The sequence below is a fragment of the Corylus avellana genome, chromosome ca1 (assembly GCF_901000735.1).
Source record: "Corylus avellana chromosome ca1, CavTom2PMs-1.0".
NCBI lineage: Eukaryota > Viridiplantae > Streptophyta > Magnoliopsida > Fagales > Betulaceae > Corylus > Corylus avellana.
This window is the reverse complement of record NC_081541.1, coordinates 50832543-50854825: the sequence shown is the minus strand read 5'-3', so window position 1 is coordinate 50854825 and position 22283 is coordinate 50832543. Positions and strand designations below refer to the sequence as shown.

At 35.7% G+C, this 22283-nt stretch overlaps 2 protein-coding genes across 2 annotated transcripts; both read right to left on the bottom strand.

Annotated features, from left to right (window-relative positions):
- Window positions 1-1155: 1155 nt before the first annotated feature.
- Window positions 1156-18637, bottom strand: LOC132167886 (vacuolar sorting protein 18-like). Its single transcript, XM_059578923.1, has 24 exons — window positions 18234-18637; window positions 17870-18082; window positions 17646-17785; window positions 17045-17140; window positions 16811-16878; window positions 16497-16598; window positions 16107-16251; window positions 15711-15854; window positions 15491-15610; window positions 15271-15327; window positions 14385-14444; window positions 13939-14046; window positions 13041-13183; window positions 12439-12517; window positions 10811-10873; window positions 10590-10720; window positions 7236-7341; window positions 6532-6720; window positions 5942-6169; window positions 4064-4219; window positions 3302-3463; window positions 2608-2724; window positions 1934-2148; window positions 1156-1546 (listed from the first exon to the last, which is right to left on the bottom strand). Exons 1-23 carry the CDS (start codon window positions 18394-18396, stop codon window positions 1975-1977), a joined length of 2964 nt encoding a protein of 987 aa, XP_059434906.1. The 5' UTR covers window positions 18397-18637; the 3' UTR covers window positions 1156-1546; window positions 1934-1974.
- Window positions 18638-19615: 978 nt separating this feature from the next.
- LOC132167885 (uncharacterized) lies at window positions 19616-21990 on the bottom strand. Its single transcript, XM_059578922.1, has 3 exons — window positions 21647-21990; window positions 21438-21528; window positions 19616-19818 (listed from the first exon to the last, which is right to left on the bottom strand). The coding sequence occupies exons 1-3, from the start codon at window positions 21758-21760 to the stop codon at window positions 19688-19690; spliced, it is 336 nt and encodes a 111-aa protein (XP_059434905.1). The 5' UTR covers window positions 21761-21990; the 3' UTR covers window positions 19616-19687.
- Window positions 21991-22283: the final 293 nt, after the last annotated feature.

The window sequence follows — 22283 nt, the reverse complement described above, 5'->3', positions numbered from 1 at the left end:
TTAGTTTGTGTGAGATATGGTCTATTTCTAGATTGTTAATATATGATATACTGATCAAAATATTGATAATTAAATTAAGTCTAATATCAAATTTTAGATTTATGATTAACATGAAACAAAATTTCGTATGATTCAAAACAGGATTTGAAATAACTAAATGGCAAAGAAAGAAAAAAGCGGAACTTGGGGCATGATCCAAGCGTTGGAGACGGTGAGAGGGCTGCGTTGCTTGATAACATGGTAGAGGTCTTGAGCAATGCAAGAGGCCTCTTGAGGGGTCACCTTTGGGTTGATTTTCTCAGATTCTCCACGCGCATCCATGAGAAATGCCTCACGAATGTACGAACAACAATCATTGTGCCAAAACTTTGACTCCAAGAAGCTCCACCACCGCCCAAGCACGTCTACTCTACTTCAAAAGGTTTGAGATGGGGATCTTTATAGTTTATTCCAACTTTTTATCTCTCCCATTGTCTGAGATGCATAGTCCAATGTATATGATTTTTTTGTGTTTTACTTATTTATTTTAGATAAAAATAAGAAATGGTTAAGCCATTGTAAGTGCTTTAACAAATGCATTACGAAAACATATGTTACAAAAAGTTTTGTGCTTGTTAAAGTCAACAAATATCTGCGTGAAAACAATTTTAAAGACAAAAATTCTAAAAGGTCATAAATTTATGCTTGGTGGTGCTGACTTACTTTGGAGATTTTTTTTAATGTATTTCTGTTATGTGTTTGTTGTCCTCTTTGTGTTGATGATTTCAATTTAACCCAAACCGGTTGGACTTCAAACTCTTTGTCTATGAAGGGATCCCATTTTTGTGGTTCATTTTAATCTTAATCTCTTGGTTTCTTTGAAAGCTTGTCTAGATCTAAGTTTTTAGAAGTTCTCCTACTCTTGATGGGTTTACCCATCATAGTGTGCCGTGGCTTTCATTGGCTATATTTTCAAGTGACTTTCACCTTTTTGGTTTCCTTCCAGTGCGTTGAAGTGCTAGTTGTCTATCTAGCTTGGATTTTTCAATTGTTAAGCTTGTATTTTTTTTTTTTTTAATCATTTTCTTCTGTTTGTTGTCTTTATTGCTGTCATTTGTAATTTGTTTTGTATGTACACTTATAAATAAATAAAAGACTCAACTGGCCAAAGTTAAGTTGTGGAAGAACCGAACTCTCTCTAGCTCTTTTGCCACTTTTTCTTCCAACATAATAAGCGCACTACAAAACACTTTTTATGTTCGAAATACAGGAAAATATAATGAAAAGCATGATCTTTCAGTTTTGATAGGACTACTACGATGCTTATACAAATATAGCTCAATTAGCTCTCATGAGTTTGTTAATAAACTTGACATACATTAAATACTCCACCCCACTACAAAAAAAATTAATAAATAAATAAAATAGAAAAAGGAAGAAGAAAATTATACTCTCAACAATGCTACTATAATTGATTACATGACAAAAACCAAACCCTCTCAAGTGGATTTTACAACAACAGACAAATTTCAATGGTGGAAGATCAAATCACCTGGAAATTGCACAACTGCAGAAAGGCAAATTATGTGCTCAAGATAGGAGGGAGGGGACCCAAATTCCAAAGGGCATAAATTTTTTTTTAAAAAAAAATATGGTAAGGAGAGTGATTAATGTTATATACCACATTTTTATACTACATGTCTACAACCATCTCACAATACTGACGTTGTAGTCTCATCCAACCATTGAATTTTATTTTATAAAAGACTGATCCAAGAGTTGATTGAGATTAACATGTCAGCATTATAAGATAAAAATGTAGTTTTTAGCATTACTTAAGAAGAGCATTCTTCATGACCCAATTAACCTCATGACTTCGCATTTAAAAAAAAAGAAAAAAAAAGAAAAAAAAAGAAAAAAAAAACTGCAAAGCGCCATTTTGGCAACAACATACCTCCCTGGAACACAAGCACAGCCTACAGAGACACAACACGATCATAAAGGTAAAGAAAGGGTCCTCTGGTTTCCAAGATTATGTGGTTTTATCTCCCACGATGTAACCTGCCGAGCTTCTTCCGGGAGGACAAAAGGCAAAGAGATCTCACGGATCATCAAGTCACCGCAAAATGGGCATTCGCTGGCTATGGCATCATCCAGCTGTGATCGAAGCTGCACATCAATTGGACATGAATTAGTTAGTTTAGCCAACTTTCAGAAGCTATATTTTTTTTTTGACAAGTCTATATAAGAGGGGGGAGGAGGATTTGAACAGGTGACCTCCGCTTCTTGAGGCGTGATCTCCAGCTGATTAAACTACCCCTTAGGGACTTCAGAAGCTAGATTTTTATTTGTGTTTGAATGCTTACAATGAAACAAAGACTCTTATTTTTTATTTTTTCATTTTCTTCAAGGCACAAAAAACATTGAGTGAAGTATATGAATTACATGCCATATAAATATATCACCAGAAATAACAGCAAAGAAGTGAACAAACATTACTGGAAACCTTAAAAGTGATGGGGTTCAACAACAAAGCCATAAGACTATAATAGTCTCAAATCAAAGACAATCCATATACCAATGCATGTTGCTTAAATGCAATATCAGGAACCACATGAAAGAACAGACCTTATCCGCAGGTTTCATGCTAGTTATGGATTCCTCAGTTAGGCTACCGTTTGAATCCTTCCTTGCTTCCCCACCCAACAAAGTAAGTTGCTTCTGCAGATCCAGTATGTATTCTGCCTGCAATGTTCATTCAGAAAGTTAAACTGGGCCAGAAAGATCCTGTTACCGGAATATATCTCAATCCAATAGCATCAACTCTAAATGTGTCAGGATGATCCAAGCAGTCAAACACATGTTCCTTTTAGAGTACCAAGCACATTAAGAAGTTCTAATAACATACAATTTTATGAGCTATGAATGAGAGAAGCCATCTACATTATAGAATTTAAGTAATTCAAGTTCCCCTCTGAGATTGACTATGTGCTTGTCGCTATAATAAAATCAACCTCTTGACAAAATTTTCTTCTTTAGACAAAACCTCTCAGCAGTACTCCTTTTAAATGTTCTTCGATACAGGACATCTTTTAAATCTGTTCCATGCAGTTAACACATCTTGCTAATAACATTACTAGTCATCTCAAAAATATAAGATCATAGTTTTACTCTAAAGTGGCTCAATTCAATATTATCGTAAAATCTTTTGAGAGGGCTAGTGATAAACTAACCAGGAATAATGACAGTTCAGCCATACATTTCCACTCACACTCAAATCAAACGGAAATAAATAGAAAAGAAAGATAACACCATAACATACTTGAGTTTCATTGGTACAACGTGTCACTTGTGCAATCAGGCATGGTGCATGGAAGGCATGTCCACATGGAAAGACATAGAAAGGAGCCATTGGTCCTATTGATGTGTAACCACGAGCCATCTGGTATTCTCTACCCACAGTTAAGATTTTACGCCTACAAACCTGATAATTTCCAGATAGAGAAGTCATATTCCAAATATAGGAACAAAGCTAACTAATAAATACAATCAATGTCACAAAGGCAGAGAGAGGTAACTTTCAACTATGGAGGAAAGAACATTTTATTGTAAAAGTAATTAAGAAACGAAAGCATCAGAAAGATTGCAATAGAAATCCCATTTCCGATGCTCAGGGAAAAAAAAGAAAGAAAACTAAAAAGAAAACCAAGAAGTTCCATTTAAGATCTGAAGGGGGAAAACTCAATCGTTAGCCAAGAAAACTAAATATTTAAAATGGGGTTATAAACGATGCATCCAATCTGAATGCCTAAATAAAAGGAGGGGGAGGGAATCAAAGAGATTGCTCAGTTTTAGGAATTCAAACCAGAGAGGTGGGTTTTGGAATTCAAATAAGCTTTGAGGGGACTAGATGGAGCACTTTCAAAGAAGATCATATCAAGCATAATAATTTGCTTTAGCTCCAACCTAACATAAGTGGCACATATGTGAACGCACACTATCTACACACACAATATCAAGTGGATCTTAATCAAATTAGTTATCATCTTGCCCATGGCAAAATAAAGATCAGGATGAATAATACCCCGCATTCTTCGTCACGATCAATCACAGCATATCTTTGAGCAAGTGCACTGATATCATTTCTGATGTTGTCTGCACCATGTGTTGCATCATTCATCTCCTGCTTTAGTTCTTCAATTTGCTTGTTGTAATCCTCTAGTGATGAGCAAATTGCCTCCTACACATATTTAAAGAAATTAAAGATCTAATGGCATCTGAAGACAGTTTAAAAGCAAGTAAAATATCTGAAAGTTGGCCTGCATTAGACATAGGATCATTTAGGCAAATGTCATCTATCATTGTGATGGAAAAATAAATTACTTTCAGAGCAGACATATGCCACACTATATATTCCTTTAGCAAGAAAAAAAAGAACAAAACAAGGTCTCTCATGATGTCCAAACAAACTAAAAAAGAGTTGCCTAATGTTTAGTCTATAGGATTTTGTAATTAAAACAGGACCCATCATTGCACACTTGAAATTGAAGGCACATAAAAAAAGTGAGTTTTAGAAATATAAGATTTCTAAAGTAAGATGCCACATAAAACAAAAACAAAAAAAAGGTAATTTTTTCTTTTCTTTTTCAGAATCGTGGTGAATCAAAGAAATACCATGAGTTTGAAATAACAGCAAGTTTACAGAAGTTCAGTTTTCTTCAAAACCTCATTTGCATTTTATATTTACTGCTCTCTGCTTTAAGTCTTGTTTTCCTTGATTTTACTGCCACTTTACTACTAGAGTTGTTTGTGTAAAAAGAAATGAAAAATGCACTAAACAATCTAACCAAAATGACTCATCTGGTATCTTTTAAGCCAAGTGTGCTTTAAAAAAAAAAAGAAAAAAAAAAAAAAGACATGCACGCACAGGCGCGCACACACACAGATATTTTATCATCTAGCATTAGAAAAGCCTTATTTTGGCGAAAGGGTACATAAGAAAGAACTAGGCTTCAAAACCTTTTAAGTCCCTCAGCATAGCACTTAAACAGATTGTGGCACTTATTGGAGATATTTCAAAGGATGCAGACTTCACTTACATGAATAGTTCTTTCCAATTATTGAACTCCTCCTCACATTCTTTGGTCAGTTTCTTTTGTTTATGTTTACGTGAAACACCTTTAGGAGTAAAGCCTTTGGGGAAAACAAACAAATGCACACAAGAGTTCAAGTTCTTTGCTAGAAAACTTAGGCAAAACCTGAACGGCACAAGAAAGTCTTAAATCCCTTATACTTGGAGAAACAACTCCCCTTGCACATTACATGCTTAAGGGATGGCTTAAATGGCAGCTCATGCATTCATTATCTGGTGCAAGATGAAATCCAGACTCAGAAAACTAATGAAAGGAAAAACCCAACAATTTATATATGAATGTAAACCACAAGCTCTTCTACATTAAAAACACGAGCAAATGGTCACTAAATTTAATTGGGCAATGAAGAAGAAAAGAAATCCACATATCAAATGGAGTGAATTACCCTGCATTAATGCTAGAAAAAACATCTGGATTAAAGGATATAACTCAAAAAGTTCTTCAAAAGGTAGAAGAATTGGATTTAGTCAATATCCTTTGAGGAGAAGAGATTTATTTGAATTGGAGTTACTTTGTGCAAAGAACAGCGACTAAAACTAACATGAAACTTGAGAGTAACTATAGAACGTAGACTTAACATATTTAAGAAGCCAAGAACAGCTAAACCAGATGGGCACCAAAGACCCTCAACTTAACTGTTTATACCTGAGAGTTGGCAAGCTCTCTTTTTTGGAGAAACCCCAAGGAACTCTCATTAGAAGGAGCAGCATCAGATTGATTTAATTTTACAAGAGAAGAATTGTAGCCTAAGGTAGAATCAATATGATGACTAAAAAACTAGAAGAAAACCAAAGGTAATGAAGTCTCACTTTGAAGTCATCAATCAGAGCAAAGTCTGGAAAGAATGGTAATATATCCTCAATCTTTAAAAGGCCATCAGTTTCTTTCAGAAATGCTATAGCCTTCCGTATGTTCTCCCTTTTAGCCCCCTTTTCCTGTTTAATAACATGCTTGGCGACCATGAGCCAAAGCTTCTTTCTTAAGTCTTGGTCATCTTCAACCTTCTCAGCTTCAGCCATTGCAAGCTCAAGGTCAACCTAGTGCACCAAAAGAAGAATTTGAATAACAATCATATCAAAATGCCATCTAAAATGAAAGGAAAGATCACCATTAAAAACTTATAGAAAAAATGTATACTGTCTAAGAATCTGCATAGGTTCCACACTAGTACACGACAGGAGGCGGGGTATATTAAACCAACTGTTTCTTGTCTTCTAGCCCCTTGGTATATCAGAGCATTGGGATACAACAATCACTTAAACACATTTCAACAACAGAATTACCCAAATATCCCCAATGCAAAATGCCATCCAAGAAGTTCCTATGGAAAAACTAATTACAAGAGAACAGATACAGAATTAACAAGTTGGAATAGAAAATTTCAGTATCAAACTGTCACCTGTAGGGCAAGAGCAACTGCTTCTTCATGCATAGACATCATGCTGTATATATGTACACAGGCACGCATTCGCTTTTCCTTGAGGCATAGGCGCAAGGCATACTTGGGATCATAGAAGAATTCGGGGCCATTTTCCTGTCCTTTCCCAAACTTGCATTGTAGGAAACGCAAAAGTGCACTATCATCTTCCTGATTAGAATTATGAAAGAGAAAACAACACTCAATTTCCATAGTAGAATGATGCAGAATAAATTTCACCTAAAAGCAACTATTACTCATCATACAAAAAAGAAAAAGAAAAATTACTTCAATTCAATCTATGATATCAAAAATTAATAAAAGGAAATATATGTTGTAGATGTAACAAGACTCACAGCTTTACTTGACTGTGAAACTTCGGGAACAAGCATGACTAATGGCCATGGTACTATATGAGTCAAAAAGTTAATGAATGAAAAAGTAATCAAATATCTTTCAGACTAAAACATTGAGTTCATTAAAAAGGGAGACACCAGATTTTTTGATAGGATTGCGTGGAAAATTTGATACATTTATAGCATCCATCAGCCAAACATATCCCACAAAAACAATGACATAGTGCAATAAGATTATAATGAATGATAGCACATGCAAAAAAATTATGCAACAACTTAAAAGCATATATTCAAAAAATTATTTCAAAATTCTAAAGTAAGCAAATCAACCTTCTTCACATACAGAGAGAGCAGCAAGTTGTGAACTCCAGGATCCTCATTATGCAAACGATGAACACAGTATTCCAAATATTTGATGACTTCATGTGTTTCATTCCTGCAAGTGATAAATAGCAGCAATAAACAGTGAATACAAGGTTCATAACTCAGAATACATAGAAAGTTTAATGCAAAGCTAACCACTAAACAGAAAACAGAGCTTCCAAAAGTCATAGTAACTTCTAGTTTTGGTCTCTATTAATTAAACTGTTACGCCTGACAACGAAGAGATGCAACTGTATATAATCTATAAACAGATTTGTCACCATAGAAGCTAAATATTGGATCCATTCAAAATGATATGTGCATATCATTTCAAAGAAATGCAAATAAATTATAGACACGATATGGAGAATATGATTCCTGCATCTCGATCTGTGATCAGAGAATGCTCTAATACTCTAAATACAAACTTCATGAATCAAATAACCCAATAAACAAATAAAATATAAATAACTTCTTTTTTCGCTACATTGTAGATAGAGATGCTTTAAATGCAATTTCATGAATCAAATAACCAAATAAACACACACACACACACAAATCTATAAACAGATTTGTCACCATAGAAGCTAAATATTGGATCCATTCAAAATGATATGTGCATATCATTTCAAAGAAAGGCAAATATATAATAGACACGATATGAAGAATATGATTCCTGCATCTCGATCTGTGATCAGAGAATGCTCTAATGCTCTAAATACAAACTTCATGAATCAAATAACCCAATAAACAAATAAAATATAAATAATTTCTTCTTTTCTCGCTACATTGTAGATAGAGATGCTTTAAATGCAATTTCATGAATCAAATAACAAACTTCATGAATCAAATAACCCAATAAACAAATAAAATATAAATAACTTCTTTTTTTGCTACATTGTAGATAAAGATGCTTTAAATGCAATTTCATGAATCAAATAACCAAATGCACATATATAAAACATTTGTTTATTTTTCCCCAAGGCAAAAAACTTCATGAATCAAATAACCCAATAAACAAATAAAATATAAATAACTTCTTCTTTTTTCGCTACATTGTAGATAGAGATGCTTTAAATGCAATTTCATGAATCAAATAACCAAATAAACACACACACACACACACACACACACACATATAAAACATTTGTTTATTTTTCCCCTAGGCAAAAAAGGGTATGGGGGTGATGGGGGAGGGGGGGCCAGAGACTAGAACTCCCTACTCGGGCTTTACCACACACACACATGGGTGGTGGGGGAGGAGGGGCCAGAGACTAGAACTCCCTACTCGGGCTTTACCACCCAGACACACACACACACAGAGACTAGAACTCCCTACTCGGGCTTTACCACACACACACACATTTGTTTATTTTTCCCCTAGGCAAAAAAGGGTATGAGGGTGGTGGGGGAGGGGGAAGGGGGGCCAAAGACTAGAACTCCCTGCTCGGGCTTTACCATAGCAGCACCTTACCCACTAAGGCACCAGTCAGGAGGAGCTTAGACGGGCACACAATGCAAGAGATCCATAGGCACTCCCTCAAGACAAGTCGAGCCATAGACTCACTGTGACGTCTCACATTGTCTGAGTGTGGAAAAGATGATGTGTCCATATGGAATATACTCTTTCTAAATGATATAAGGTCTTTTGGGGTAAACCCAATAATAAAACCATGCGGGCTTGGCCTAAAGCGGACAATATCATATCATTTAGGGCGGGGTGTTACATATACTATCAGAGCCATAGCCCAGCCTAAGATGGGAGAGTGTACACAAGCCTATGAAGGTGATTGTGACGTCCCACATTGTCTGGGTATGAAAAAAATGATGTGTTTATATAGAATATACTCTCTCTAAATGATATGAGGCCTTTTAGGGTAAACCCAACTATGCGGGCTTGGCCCAAAATGGACAATATTATATCATTTAGGGCGGGGTGTTACATCCCCATCAAGGGCATAGTAGCAGTAAGCCCATGTGCATGGATTAATGGACATAAGTCTCATTCCCTTAGCATCGTGCTCATACGGACTCAAACCCATGTCCTCCCGATCACCTTACTACTTTGGAGTAAAATCCCCTATCACTAAGCTAATCCCTTTGGTGGTATATAAAAAGTTTGTTATCGGTACATTGTAGGTGCCTCTTATCTTCTTTTAGGAAAAGAAGAAAATAAAATAAAAGACGGAGTGCCTTACCCAACTCCTTGAATATAGATGCAAATTCTACTCCCAAGTCTTCATGCCAAGTCATCAGTATATTAATTTGTGTGCTAATTGTTAAAATATTAATTAAATGAATAAATTCACTATTTCATATCAGCTTAAGCTTTTTAAGAAAAGTGGTAAGTTAATATATTATCAAAGCAGAAGTCCTGAGTTCGAACTTTGACAATACAATTTACTCCCCATTTTCAGTTAAATGTTATACATGTTGAGCGTCACTTGTGAGGGAGAGCTTTAGCCCACACATGATGAGGAGTATTAAAGTATTAATTAAAATATTTTTTGATAAATAATCAAGGTATCATTAATTAAATTATTAAATTTACTTTCCTATTATCTTAAGCTTTTAGGATAAGTAATGATTTAATACTAATCAAACCAAAAAGTAACTATTTTAACAACTGGAAAGCGCTAGGCAGACGAGATATAATTTAATCATTATGAGCAAAACCTAAAAGCATGGTCTAGTTTTTCTAATTCCTCTTTGCTTCCAACATACCCTACTAGGAGAGTAAGCGGCTAGCTTGTTTTCATTAAATCTGGACCAGATCCATAATGACTGGTGAGAAGGAGTTTGTACAAACATAACCAAAGAGGCCTATGAAAGGAGGCTATTGAGCCTACTTTTCCGAGCAAAGATTTGAAGCCCTAGTTTTTTGGAATTTCTACAATATAATAATAAAAATCTAAGGGAGCTTGCAGTCGCAGGAATTAAAAATTCATTGGATTCAAAGGGGTGCAAAATTAACAATCCCTGCATTTACAAAATGAACAACAGTACCATTTCTGACCACAAGAAATGCATAAAGTTGCTAATCTATCAACTGATGAATCAAGTGAACAGTCAAATGGGTGAGGAAGAAGTGCATCTCTGGTACAAGCAATAATGTCAGATACAGGTGTTAGCTGCAACTGCTTTGAATCTACAATCCTGGAAAAATTCTGAACTATCACACTTTCCAGGATGATATGCAAGTTTAACCAGGTGTCCTACAACATATTGCAATTATCGTTATTATCACAACAAATTTGTGAACACAGGCCCAAACAATTAGAGAGAAAAATATAGTTGATCAAAGATGCAAGTGCACATTACTTTGCATGAGGTTCACTTGAATAACGCATCATTGCAGGAATCAGTTTCCTCGGATTCAGGTTTTTTGTGGCCATCCATGACTCCACAGTTTCATATGCATCAAGCATGATGAGGTCTGGGGCAAACTTGTACTGCAAAATAAGTTCATTGATTATGGAGGCCCAAAGTGGGAAACAAGGGGGAACCTGTAGATTCTGTTGGGGAATATGTTCTTAGTCTACCTGAAGGTCCATAGGAACAGCAGGTCTTTGAAGAACTTCCAATGCTTTCTTTGCTTCTCCTTGCTGAATCCAAAACCAAGACCAGGGGCGGGGGGTGGGGGTGGGGACTATAAGTATCAAACCAATAAATTGGCTCACAAATTTAACAATACTCAATCAAAACCAGTAACGTACTATCTGTAATTTAAAGTGGTTAAATAACTACTCTCTTCAATGTATCAGTTCTGTCCTTATTAGGAAATTTATAATTTTCCAATTTATATGATTAACTTCAATGACCTAATCTTTGCAGCATTTTTTCATATTAGATCCAGAAGCAAAAAGAAAGTCATGTTATTAGCGGGAAAAGGGTACAAGGGTAGAAGGGGGCCTCTAAATTTGGAATGCTCCATTAACTATGACGCGAAGGGAGCATCATCTAGGCGTGGGAAAGGCAATGCTCACGCTTGTTAGCGTTTGAGGGCTTTGGGCTTTGTTGTCTTATGGGTGCTGGGGTTGTGGGCTTTTTGGGTGGGTTGGGTTGAGGGTGTTTTTGTTGTTTTTTGGGTTTCGGGCTTGTGGGAGCTCCATGTGTATACATCCTGTGTACTTAGAGGTGCCTTAAGCTTTCAATAAAAATTGTCATTACTTAACCAAAAAAAGGGTACAAAACAGAACTGATAATCAGGTTTCCCAGTGTAGCAGAACACTATGGATCTAATTCTATAACAACTATATCAGCTTCTAATTTTTGTTTTCCACCACTCTTGTCATTTTCTTTTTCAGCCGAAGAGAAACTGCTCAACTGACACCTAAGTGCCCAGATCATAAGCAAAAGTTAATAGGGGTGGGACCCAATATCGGAATCAATAAGCATGATTATGGTATTCCCCTCTCTTGATATTGGATGTTGAGACTTGTCTGTATCAGTCCCCACTCTTGATAATATGGCAGATTTTTTAACTGGAAATGGGGAAGCTGAAAAAGACTTTTCGGTGTCAGGAGAAAGACAATATTTTCTCTCTACCAAATCTGAAACCCCCTCGGATAAGACATTAAATTAATACCTAATCCTCTTCCATCTTTAGAATTGAGCAGTGTGTCATTATCAAAACAAGTTGGAATTGGATTTGGTATGCAGTACCAGGGTTTATCTGCCAAAGGGGGATAAGTAGAAGGTGATTATTGGACAAAGACTATATATCTTCTTAATGCTGGTGGAAATATCACCACTTGTTAGCAGGGCTTTTGTGTTGAAAATTCCTCGTCTAAACTAACACCTATCAAAGTGGTGTTTTTTTTGGGGGGGGTTGATATGGCGATGAGAAGAAAAGGAAATTTAAGAACCAAAAACCCATATTATCCCATTGAATTACGAAGGCTGGACTAAGTTTCCCAAAACAAAAAACACATAGCTAAGACTGCCTACCATTTGCATAAAACAAGACCCAGAAAAGCTTTCAAAAGCAAAAACTTAGAAACTTTAAATAATAAATACATTGAGGAATTGAAAGTACTTAGACTAGGAAAAACATTGCAGGACAAGGAACGAGACAATTAAAATCAGGAGCTGAGAGAAAACCAATAAGTAGCAGAAATTAGTGACAACAACATTCCACAAGAAAATCAGAAGGCTTCTAGAATAGCACCTGAATATAGTAGTGAACAACAATTTCATACTGCTCCTTTAGACTGGCAAAATATACCAATTCTTCAACCCGACCATAACTGTAGCATTTACCGAAAGAGAAACAGAGTATTTTAGGATTCTCTTAACTGACTAAAATTTTTAAAAAGACTGATATATATAAGAAATGAGTTTTCTTCTTTCCAATGTAAACAATGACGCTGCATCATAATAACAGTACTTGAGAAATAAGATAATACATATACTGCAATAAAAGTGAACCAGTTTACCATGCATTATAAAACGAAATCTAATTATACAGTATCCATTGCAAAAGCGTCAAGCTAAATCTAGGTTAATTCATGAATTTGAAGGGGGAGAAAATTCTCTCTCAAAAATCCAGATATTGGGGCGTTGAGAAAATCCCAACCTTATGATTTACTGGTTGATTTTGGGATCAATCAACTGAACCCCCTGGGCAAAAACCTATGATTTTTCACAAAAATCTCTTTGTGCTTATAAAATAGTTCCAAACACTTAATTTATTGGAGGTAAACAATCTATAGCAGATCCTGTTAGCAATAGCTCATTAAAATAAATAAATAAATAATCTTCAACAATTACCTCTCTAAAAGTCTCATTGTAGTTGCTTCATCCAATACATCCTTGCAATCACTGAGAAAAGCACGAAACTCTTTGATGATTGATTGGTACTCTGAATTCCGATTATCCACAGCAGTGTCATCTTCCAAGAGTAGCCGGTTTATCTGATAATCATTTTATGGAATCTGAATTTAGTTTTAAAACGACAACATATAACTTCGTGCTTTGTTAACTATTGCAATGTACAGATGAATGAACTTTTAGATGATAATATACATGTAGAAGATAACTTAAACGCCAAATGTTCCTCACACAGAATTCCCAAAAACAGCCTTCATGCATTTACAGCCACTTTTTAACAACATTAAAGCATAACAGAAGTGGATAACAATACCACTTGTTTGTTTAGATATACAATTATGAACATACGAAGGACCAAGACAAGCTAACACACCATTTTTTTGTCCATAGTTCAACAGCATAGTAACTATATACAGCACTTATGCTTTTAGTCAAAGTGACCATTAGCTGCATCACTATGCTAAAAAGAAACAAAAAGAAAATTTGAAATGAAAATGAAGAACATAAACAATTTTACTTTCGTGCATAACATCTTTTGAGTTGTTTAGTGCACTTCTTATCCATTTAACCTAGTTCAACATAGAAATATCAGAGGTAAGAAACTGCATTGAAAATGGAAACAAAATAAGTCCAATATTGTCATATGCATCATATTGAACGTAAGCATCCTACTGTCCTAATTTGGGCCAACAACAAATATAGTTTTTATAGAGCCATCTAGCATAGCAGACATGGAGAAAGAGTAAGCATATGGAAAGCAAGGTCATTCATTTTTTTTTTTTGATAAGTAGAAAGCAAGGTCATTCATGGAAGAACCATGCCTAAAAAGAAGCAAAACCTTGTCCAAGTACAATTCAGAAGCCCAAGTGGAGATCATAGTTATTTGGCATTTATCATCCTTTGCAAGATTATCAACCTTCCGCAGTAAGAAAGTTCTCAAAGCATCCTGCAAGTAAGCAAATCAAAATGAAATATGGTAAATGTATGTTTCACAATTCCAGTCAAATCAAGTCCAGTTAAACTCATGCATCTTATAACTAAAACCAATAAATGAGTTTTCCACAAATGCTCATAATGAGTTGGCTCACAGCCAACAAAATATTTAAACTGCATCAAGGATATTTGACCAATTGGAATTTAATTTAATGAAGCATGAACCCCATAAGTGTGACAGACTAAATGAAAACTATACCATAAAAATAGAAAACATGGTAGAGTGCATGAGTGGAGATAATTTTGATACATCTTCATAAAGCTAAACGAACAAAATAGTACTATAACTACCTGTTCACTTATGGTAATAAACTTTAGAGTGATCTCCTCAAACGATAATATATAGTTAATCTGCAAAACATTTCCCTGTTAGTTACAACATTGTCCTCCGGATAAAAGAAAAAGAAAAAGAAATGCATAACTCCAGATACAAATAGGGTCAAACTTTTCAAGAAATAATGCTCTCAGGTCAAAAGGTAAGAGCTTTTATGAACTACATTTAATACAATATTTTGGAATACAGTTAATTAGCAAGTTAGAGACAATTTCGACAACACAATACAGCAATATAATTGGATTCAAAGGCACCTAATGATACAAAGGACTATTGAAAGAGAAAGTGAAGGAAGATAGAGTGAACAATAGGGGTATTTTCTTTTCCAGCACAAAAAAGCAGTAATTGAAAACAGAACCAAATGAAAACTGGTAGGAAGGGAGGGCAATGTGATGAATCAATGATTATAAAGAGTTATATGTATGTTAGAAACCTTCAAAGGTAGAAGATTCGCAACTGAAAATAAATATTAAATTCTTGTGAGAAATTTAGTAAATCAGATGGCTTGTCCTTCAAAAGTAAAAAACTGGAGTTGTGAGCATACACTAATTGAGGGAGAAGTGGATTATGCATCTGCAAATCGGGTGGCTTTGTCTGTACAAAGGACAAGAATTGCTTTTTGCTCAAGCTTAATAGCAAAAAGTCATTGACCAAGAGATAAAAATTTTCCAATTTCTTATTATAAACTTTGGCAAGGTGTGGGCAATCCGAAACTGGTAATGATTTCATGAATATCGAGTTCATTCATAAGAAATCAAATACATAGAACAAAATCCCAGGAATCTATGCATCATTGTAACTTAAATACATTGACATAATAAGATTGAGTAATAGAAAATTCACTTTTGCAAAGAAAGATGCTGCTCTCAGATAATCCTTGGAGGCAAATGCAGCTTCAGCCTGCACCACAAATTACTCTATTATGCACTATACAGATAAAAAGATTTAGTAGATAAATGTATGCCGACCATAAAGACATAAAATTGTGTGACCAAAAATTACAATAGAAGTCTACAATCAGAACAACCAAGAGTTTAATGCAATAAAAGCAACTACTCATGACCTGTAGTAAATAGACTTGGTCTCTCTGGAGTGGGTCACGACAATTTGCTAAAGCTGCAGCATACTCTTTCATGTCCAGATAAACTTTCCACATATCCCGACCTTCATCATTGACAGACACCTGATGTTGCATCCTCAAATTAAGCAGCATGGGAAATATGTACTTTCTGGTGCAACATGGACCAAAAACAGAAGGGATAAAGTCATCAGAAGATACAAACCTGAAAAACTGAGTTTTGGTCATATGCATAGAACAATCCAGCAGTGGCATCACTACATAATCCAATGATACCCCTTGAAACTGACTCCGATGTTTGATCAAACTGAAGTTCCTCTATGATTTGCTCACATATTCTATTTACAACCTAGAAAACGTTCAAAGAACTTAGCAAACAAGTCCTAAAGCTGAAGAACAGGGAAAATGTATTAGGTAGGATACTTTTGGTAAAAAAAACTGCAAAACCTCATTATAAGACAGTACAAAATTAATGTACCTCATATTTGCTACCAGCATTAGTCCTAAACATATTACCAGCATTAAGATTGTAGCATTCATATGGTTACCAAGAGATGGGCATCTTTATAAGGTATATTATAAGAGTTAAGTAATTACACACCTTGACCTTATTCCCAATAAGAAGCAAGAAATGGAATTCAGACACTGCCATAGAACTGGGTTTAACCGCTTCAGCACCTTCAGACAACTTTGAATAGTCCAATAGAGCCTTGTTCTCCACAAAATTTTCATCTCCATTTGGAGAACTGCCCAAGAGATTTCCCAATGAAAAAAATAAATAAATAAACAAACAAAGCAACATTCATGCTAGAACTACAGCTGATACAACAACAAGAACCAATACACGACGCATATCAACGAAGTACAATGATCACATTCCAAAAAGAAAACCAAAAACCTAGTACCAGCTAAAGTAAGAAATCCAGTGATCTACACGAATGGTTCCAAATTGACACAAAGGAAGAAAAAAATAAAGAATGCCATCCTCTACCTATGCTGTGCTCCAAAATTCAAGCCACCGTGATAGATACCAGCTCCAGAAAGCCACGCAAAATGTACTGCTCTTCTTTGCTTGATGTAGAAATGCAGTTCACTGAAAGTTGACCAAAATAGTAAAGAAACCTCATATATTACTAGCCCACTAAGGAAAAAATATTCCAGCCCAGTAGCACAAATGATCACTTTTAGAGAAGAGAGGCATGCTTCTAATACAAATTTTAAATAATATGGCAACCTTTACAGTTTTAATATCTGAAATTTTAGCAAGTTATTCAAAATACTGTTAAAATAAACAATAGCATTTACCTGTTTGGTATTTCCCCAGGAAGTTCCATGAAATGCACTGCACGTTCTAAATAACTTGCAAAAACAGCCTAAAAGTTTAAAACAAACAATAAGCACACAATCCAAATTATATTGCACAAAAATAAGAAAACTGCTATAAACAGAGAACAACTTGTTCCACAGCAAAGTGCCATTGTAAAAGGTCGTTCAAATTTGAAAGCCCAAAATGAAGAACTGGTGTTAGAGTTAACTTACCTCTAGCGAACCCATTCCAGAGAAAGAGTAAAGTCGTGTAGGAGTAACAGCCATCACATAGTATCTAGTTCCATTGATCACGCTAGCCGTTTCCATCTGTGCTCAAAAGAATAGGACCAAAATGGTTACATTGCGAACAAATTTCAACTTCAACATCTGAAAAGCATCACAGATTTGATTGAATCTGGCTTCCAAGGTGACATTCCAATTCCTAGCAACGCCCCCACCCCAAAAGAAAAAAGGAAATGGCATTCCGGTGTTTGTTCTACGTACAGGTACTTCAAAACTTACCAGAACATCAAAGGAAACCTTATAATCTCCAAAACGTATAAGGTTTCAAGTGTTCCAGCAATTACATAATAGCTGATTGAGCATTGTCAGCATGGCCAACAGCCCAAAACAACTGGATAGATAGAACATGCGGTTAAGTCAATACACACAAGAATTACAACTTTGACGGTTCAAATAAGCTTTTTTAGTTGCTTTTTGTGAACCAGAAACATGCACATAGGATACTAGTACAAAGGGTTAAGAAAGAAGCATTAACTCTCAACCAATAATCATTTTTCCAGAAGAAAAGGCAGACAAATAAAAATAGTACCTGTAAATCCATGAAAGCTTCAGGAAGTTCTGTAAATTCGAACAGAAACTTGATGTACTTCTCCTTCTTGTCCTTCTCATCCACGGCAATCTCATGAAGCTGGCCATTGTCCGTACCAAGAACGACTTCCTTTGTAGAAGCTGTGTTTTAAACTAATCAATACCCATAAAAAAAGCTTATACATATCTATCAAACAACCCAGGGCTGAAACGATGAAAAATTACCTTCTGTGATCTGTTGTCTATTCCAGGCAACAGCATTCACCACAAGACCTTTCAATTTGCTTAAAACTCGAGGCTTGGTCCACTTCGCATGAGTGTAAAAAGTATCAGCACCTCCACTACCAACAACGACGGCAATACAATGGCTCCCTCCCGGATCAACAAAAACCCTGTGGATGGATTGCTCCCCAGGACGACCCACAGAGAGATCAATATCTATACCCCAACCAAAAAAAATAAATAAATAAAACCTAGAAATGTGATGAAAAGTGAAACGAACAAACAAAGAGTGGAAATTGAGAATTCGAATTCCCATTCTTAGTATACATTTCAGGCAGAATTGAATTGAATTCAGAGAAGAACGAACCGTAGGAGTCGCCGACACCGAAATCGTGGCGAATGATCCAGCCTCTACTGGTGCCCAGTAAAATGACGTCGTTTCCGGCGGCCATGCAGGTGATAATCCCGCGCCCTTTGGCCGCGTATCTTTCCAGAAGATCCACCGTGAATACCTGTCTTCCTGGATCCATCTTTGAATTATCGACGTAACCAAACACCCCCCAATGTACTGTAAGCCCACCTCGTCGGAGCTCAAAGTTGCAGAAATATGAATCGGAGTCGGAGAGGAGCTAATTGTGCAACTGTCAATGGAACGACAACGTTTCTCAAGGTAATCGCTTCAGTCTGGTTGGTGGTTAGCGCAAACTGGATTACCAGCTCCACTCAAACGACGACGTTCTCCAGCAGAATTGTTAGCGTAACTATAGCCTACATAATTAATCCATCTTTTAACGATGCGGAATCCATCTTTTACCGCCTTCAATCAAAAAGTGACACATAATCTAAAAACATCAAATACAATAAACTTGAAAACACTAGATCTTATGAAAAAAAATAATAATAAATTTATTTTTATTTTTTTTCTTTAATATATCCACGAAAAAAAAAATAGAGAATTCAAACTAGTGACATGTGCTTTGAAAAAAAAAAAAAAAAAAAAAAAAAAAAAACTATTTGACAACAAATGAGACCCACTTTCCCTTTCAAGAGACCCACCGGATCCATAAGAAAAAAATCCTCTGCGTCCTCCGCCGGAATCCGCCCAAGGCAACCAGACAAAGCCACCCCAATTCTTTTGTGTGTTGTTTGATAGAAATGGGTTGTAGATCTCTTGCTGTTTTCGACTGTTTTCAGCAACCTTGGTCTATCTCCCCCAACAATATATTCTCGTACTGTCATCCTCTTGGCCAGGCAGCCAACAAGTAACTGAAACCAAATAATTCTTTCTTGGCCTTTTCGTCTATTTAGTAGTGTTTTCCTTCACCATGGCAATGTCAAAAGGGAATGGTTCTTTGCCTTTACGTGATCAAGCTTTGTTGGCTTTTGGTTCAAGATAAAATCACTCTATTTTACAAAACCACCGAAAAAAAAACGCCCAACACCACAAGCAATTTCGCCACCTATAATCAAAGCAAAACCCATTTCTAAAGAGACACCAGTGGAGAGAAATTAAAAGGCACGAAACTACACTTGAAAGACGATGGCCTTGAGCGGTGGCCTTCGTCGGTGTCTTTTTGACGGATTCTGGCAATTTGAAGAACATTGGAGTTGGCAATAGATCTTAAAGAAAATAAGGGTTACTTGATCCAGTAGTCCATGGGTCAATGAATTCAAACCAAGTCAGATTTTGGCAAAACTTAATTGGAAAATTAAATTGATAATAAATATTCTACTTACAATTTTCTTTTTTTTTTAAAAAGTGATAATTAAGCGAGCTTGAGAATAAACTGACTGAACTTCAAATGTGCATAATAAAAGTATTTAATCGTCACGCCATCTATTTCTACAAGTTTCATTCAAGCACGTATAAAATGTTGTGGCCGGCTCATCAGCTGATCTAGTCTGAAATTGAACATAAGCAGCCCTTCCATGACCACATTTCGGGCACGATGCTGCCAAGAAAAAAAAATGGGGTTCAGGAAAAACAAAAACAAGCAGTCAAATTGCAGTATTAGCCATCATATCTTGAAAACATTTTGCAAGGAAGCAGCATGGACAAGAACATCAACAAGAAAATTGGAAGCTTAACAATAAGATAATAATTCATGCCTCAACCTTCAAGCATTGAGCACCAAATAATCTTTGTCATGTAGCTGAACATCCATGACAAAGTTTTACTCTATCTAGTTCAGAAAAATAAATTAAATATGAAGTCAATGAAGATCAATAACTCCAAATATGTACAGAATATATCAGAGAACAGAATTTATCCCATACCCATGAGTAGAAAAGGTCCTAGTTTAATCTTCTAAAGCTCAACTTAACCTAACCCAACTGGCAAATGCAACAAAGCTTTTACCCCCTGCTACATTATGTCACTTATGAATCCTATTTTCTTTCTTGGACCATCTATAATTCCCCATCCACCCCTTTACCACCAGAGCCTAGGCCCAAGGAATAAGGGCTAATTTCTCTAAATCATATATCAACCAAAATCCCAAAACTGTGGCCTGCATTTTTTTTTCTTACAGGCATCTTCTAGTCCACCGAACACATTCCACTCAATCCATATAAAAGATCAAGGAGTAATTGGTTTTGCCACACCTTCCAAACCATCCCGACTGGCACCCATCTATTTTGTCCTCAAGAAAGTTGTTTGTAAATCTAATCTATATCTTCTTGCCTCTCATCAATCTCAACAAATGGGATCCAAGCCATCAGCAAGAAACATACATACAAAAGAGATTACAATTTCAAACACAAAACAACAGGACAATTAAATTTCATTTCATTTGATAGAATGGATATGCAGAAACTTTTAAGTAATTTTTTTAACATCTTGAGGCGTGAAAACTACTTGCCCATTAGTTATCCAAGCTAGTGAATATATGTCATCATCTTCACCTGTTACTGGTTATCAACGCTCACAACCTTGTAACTTTATTTATTTTTTGATAAGTACAACCTTGTAACTTTATCAATGTTCAAAAAGCCATACATCCAACTTATAATTTTGTAAAGCTTTGAATAAACTAGGAGATCATCAACATGGGCCCAATACAGGCAGCATGTGACCCATACCTATCCAATGGATGCACAACACTAGCTGAGAAGTGTTTATGCATCATTAGGAGACCGAATTCAATAAAATAACTACAAAACCCAAATAGGGTAGCATGACCAAAAGTTTAACAGTTTTGCCTATGGCATTTGTGATATATATGTTATCAATAAACTACAACTCATACCAATTGAGCCACATTACATCAAATACCATCAGACAGATAGATGAACATTAACTCACACATAGAAGTACCAAATCGAACAGCGGCAGCAAGAATCTTGAGCAAAAAGGTGCAGGAAAAAAAAAAAAAAACTTTGTTCAATTCTATATGCCAAACAGAACCAGTTAATGAACTAAAAAGAGTACCCTTGGAAGATCATCAAAGTTAAATCAGATAAAATTGTCATTGCAATACAATGTAAAAATTAACTATATTTTCTTTCTTTAAGTTATGTAGATGCTTTAACTGACAAAACAAGATATCAAAAATTATAGCAAGAAACGCACCATCAGTCTGAGACGCATTCTTCATGTCATCTTCAGTGACGACAGGCTCTAAATCTTTCTTAACCAGAGGTTGCTTTTTCTTTATCTTAACCTGCAATCATGAAACCACACACACATGCACATGAAATCATAGAGATGTTATACATTCCTCAAAAACTTCACATATCAATCAATCGGTTAACTACAATGACTTATTCAATGGACTATACCTTGTTCTCTAAGTAGCATACATACGGACATGCCGGGCAGAAGAATCTAGAAGGGCGGCCCATATAGGGCAACTCATACTGCAGCATGGTCCCGCAAGTTGGACAAAATTCCATTTGTTATCAGCTTCTTACCAATAGAAGCTTTCCCAAAACCGCTCACTCCTTGCGGAGACAGAAAATAATTTTTTGGTGAAAGCAAATTGGAAACTGTAAGGATATTCCCAAAACCGCTTTTGTCAGTGTGATTTCACTTTCAATTTTTTTCTGCAACATGATTAAAGAAAAAGAAATTAATATTACTTTCATAAATCAAAGCAACGTAGAAGAAAAATAACCGCTCGAGAAATCAATTCCTATTCTTTCCTACGTATACAACCCTCAGGATCAAATAAGAAAATTACAATAATTCTATAGAGAGAGAGAGAGAGAGAGAGAGGCACTCACAGTGAATTGAACGAAGCTTGTGAGTGGTGACGGCAAGGCACGTAGAGACGGAGAGAAAGAAAGGTTTCGGTTCGGAAATTAAGCCCGGTCCAATAAGGGGAAAATATTGGGCTACATGACACTTATGCAAAAGGCCCACCATTTTGAAGCAATGAAGCCCATATAATTAATTACCATTTTTTTTATTTATTTA

Coding starts and splice junctions, on each gene's coding strand:
- LOC132167886 (XM_059578923.1), bottom strand. CDS start 18,396: ATGGATCCAGGAAGACAGGTATTCACGGTGGATCTTCTGGAAAGATAC. Junction 17,786..17,869: donor TAGACAACAGATCACAGAAG/GTAATTTTTCAT, acceptor TTTAAAACACAG/CTTCTACAAAGGAAGTCGTT. Junction 3,464..4,063: donor ATCGTGACGAAGAATGCGGG/GTATTATTCATC, acceptor GGAAATTATCAG/GTTTGTAGGCGTAAAATCTT.
- LOC132167885 (XM_059578922.1), bottom strand. CDS start 21,760: ATGGAATTTTGTCCAACTTGCGGGACCATGCTGCAGTATGAGTTGCCC. Junction 21,529..21,646: donor TATGCTACTTAGAGAACAAG/GTATAGTCCATT, acceptor TCATGATTGCAG/GTTAAGATAAAGAAAAAGCA. Junction 19,819..21,437: donor GAATGCGTCTCAGACTGATG/GTGCGTTTCTTG, acceptor TTTTCTTGGCAG/CATCGTGCCCGAAATGTGGT.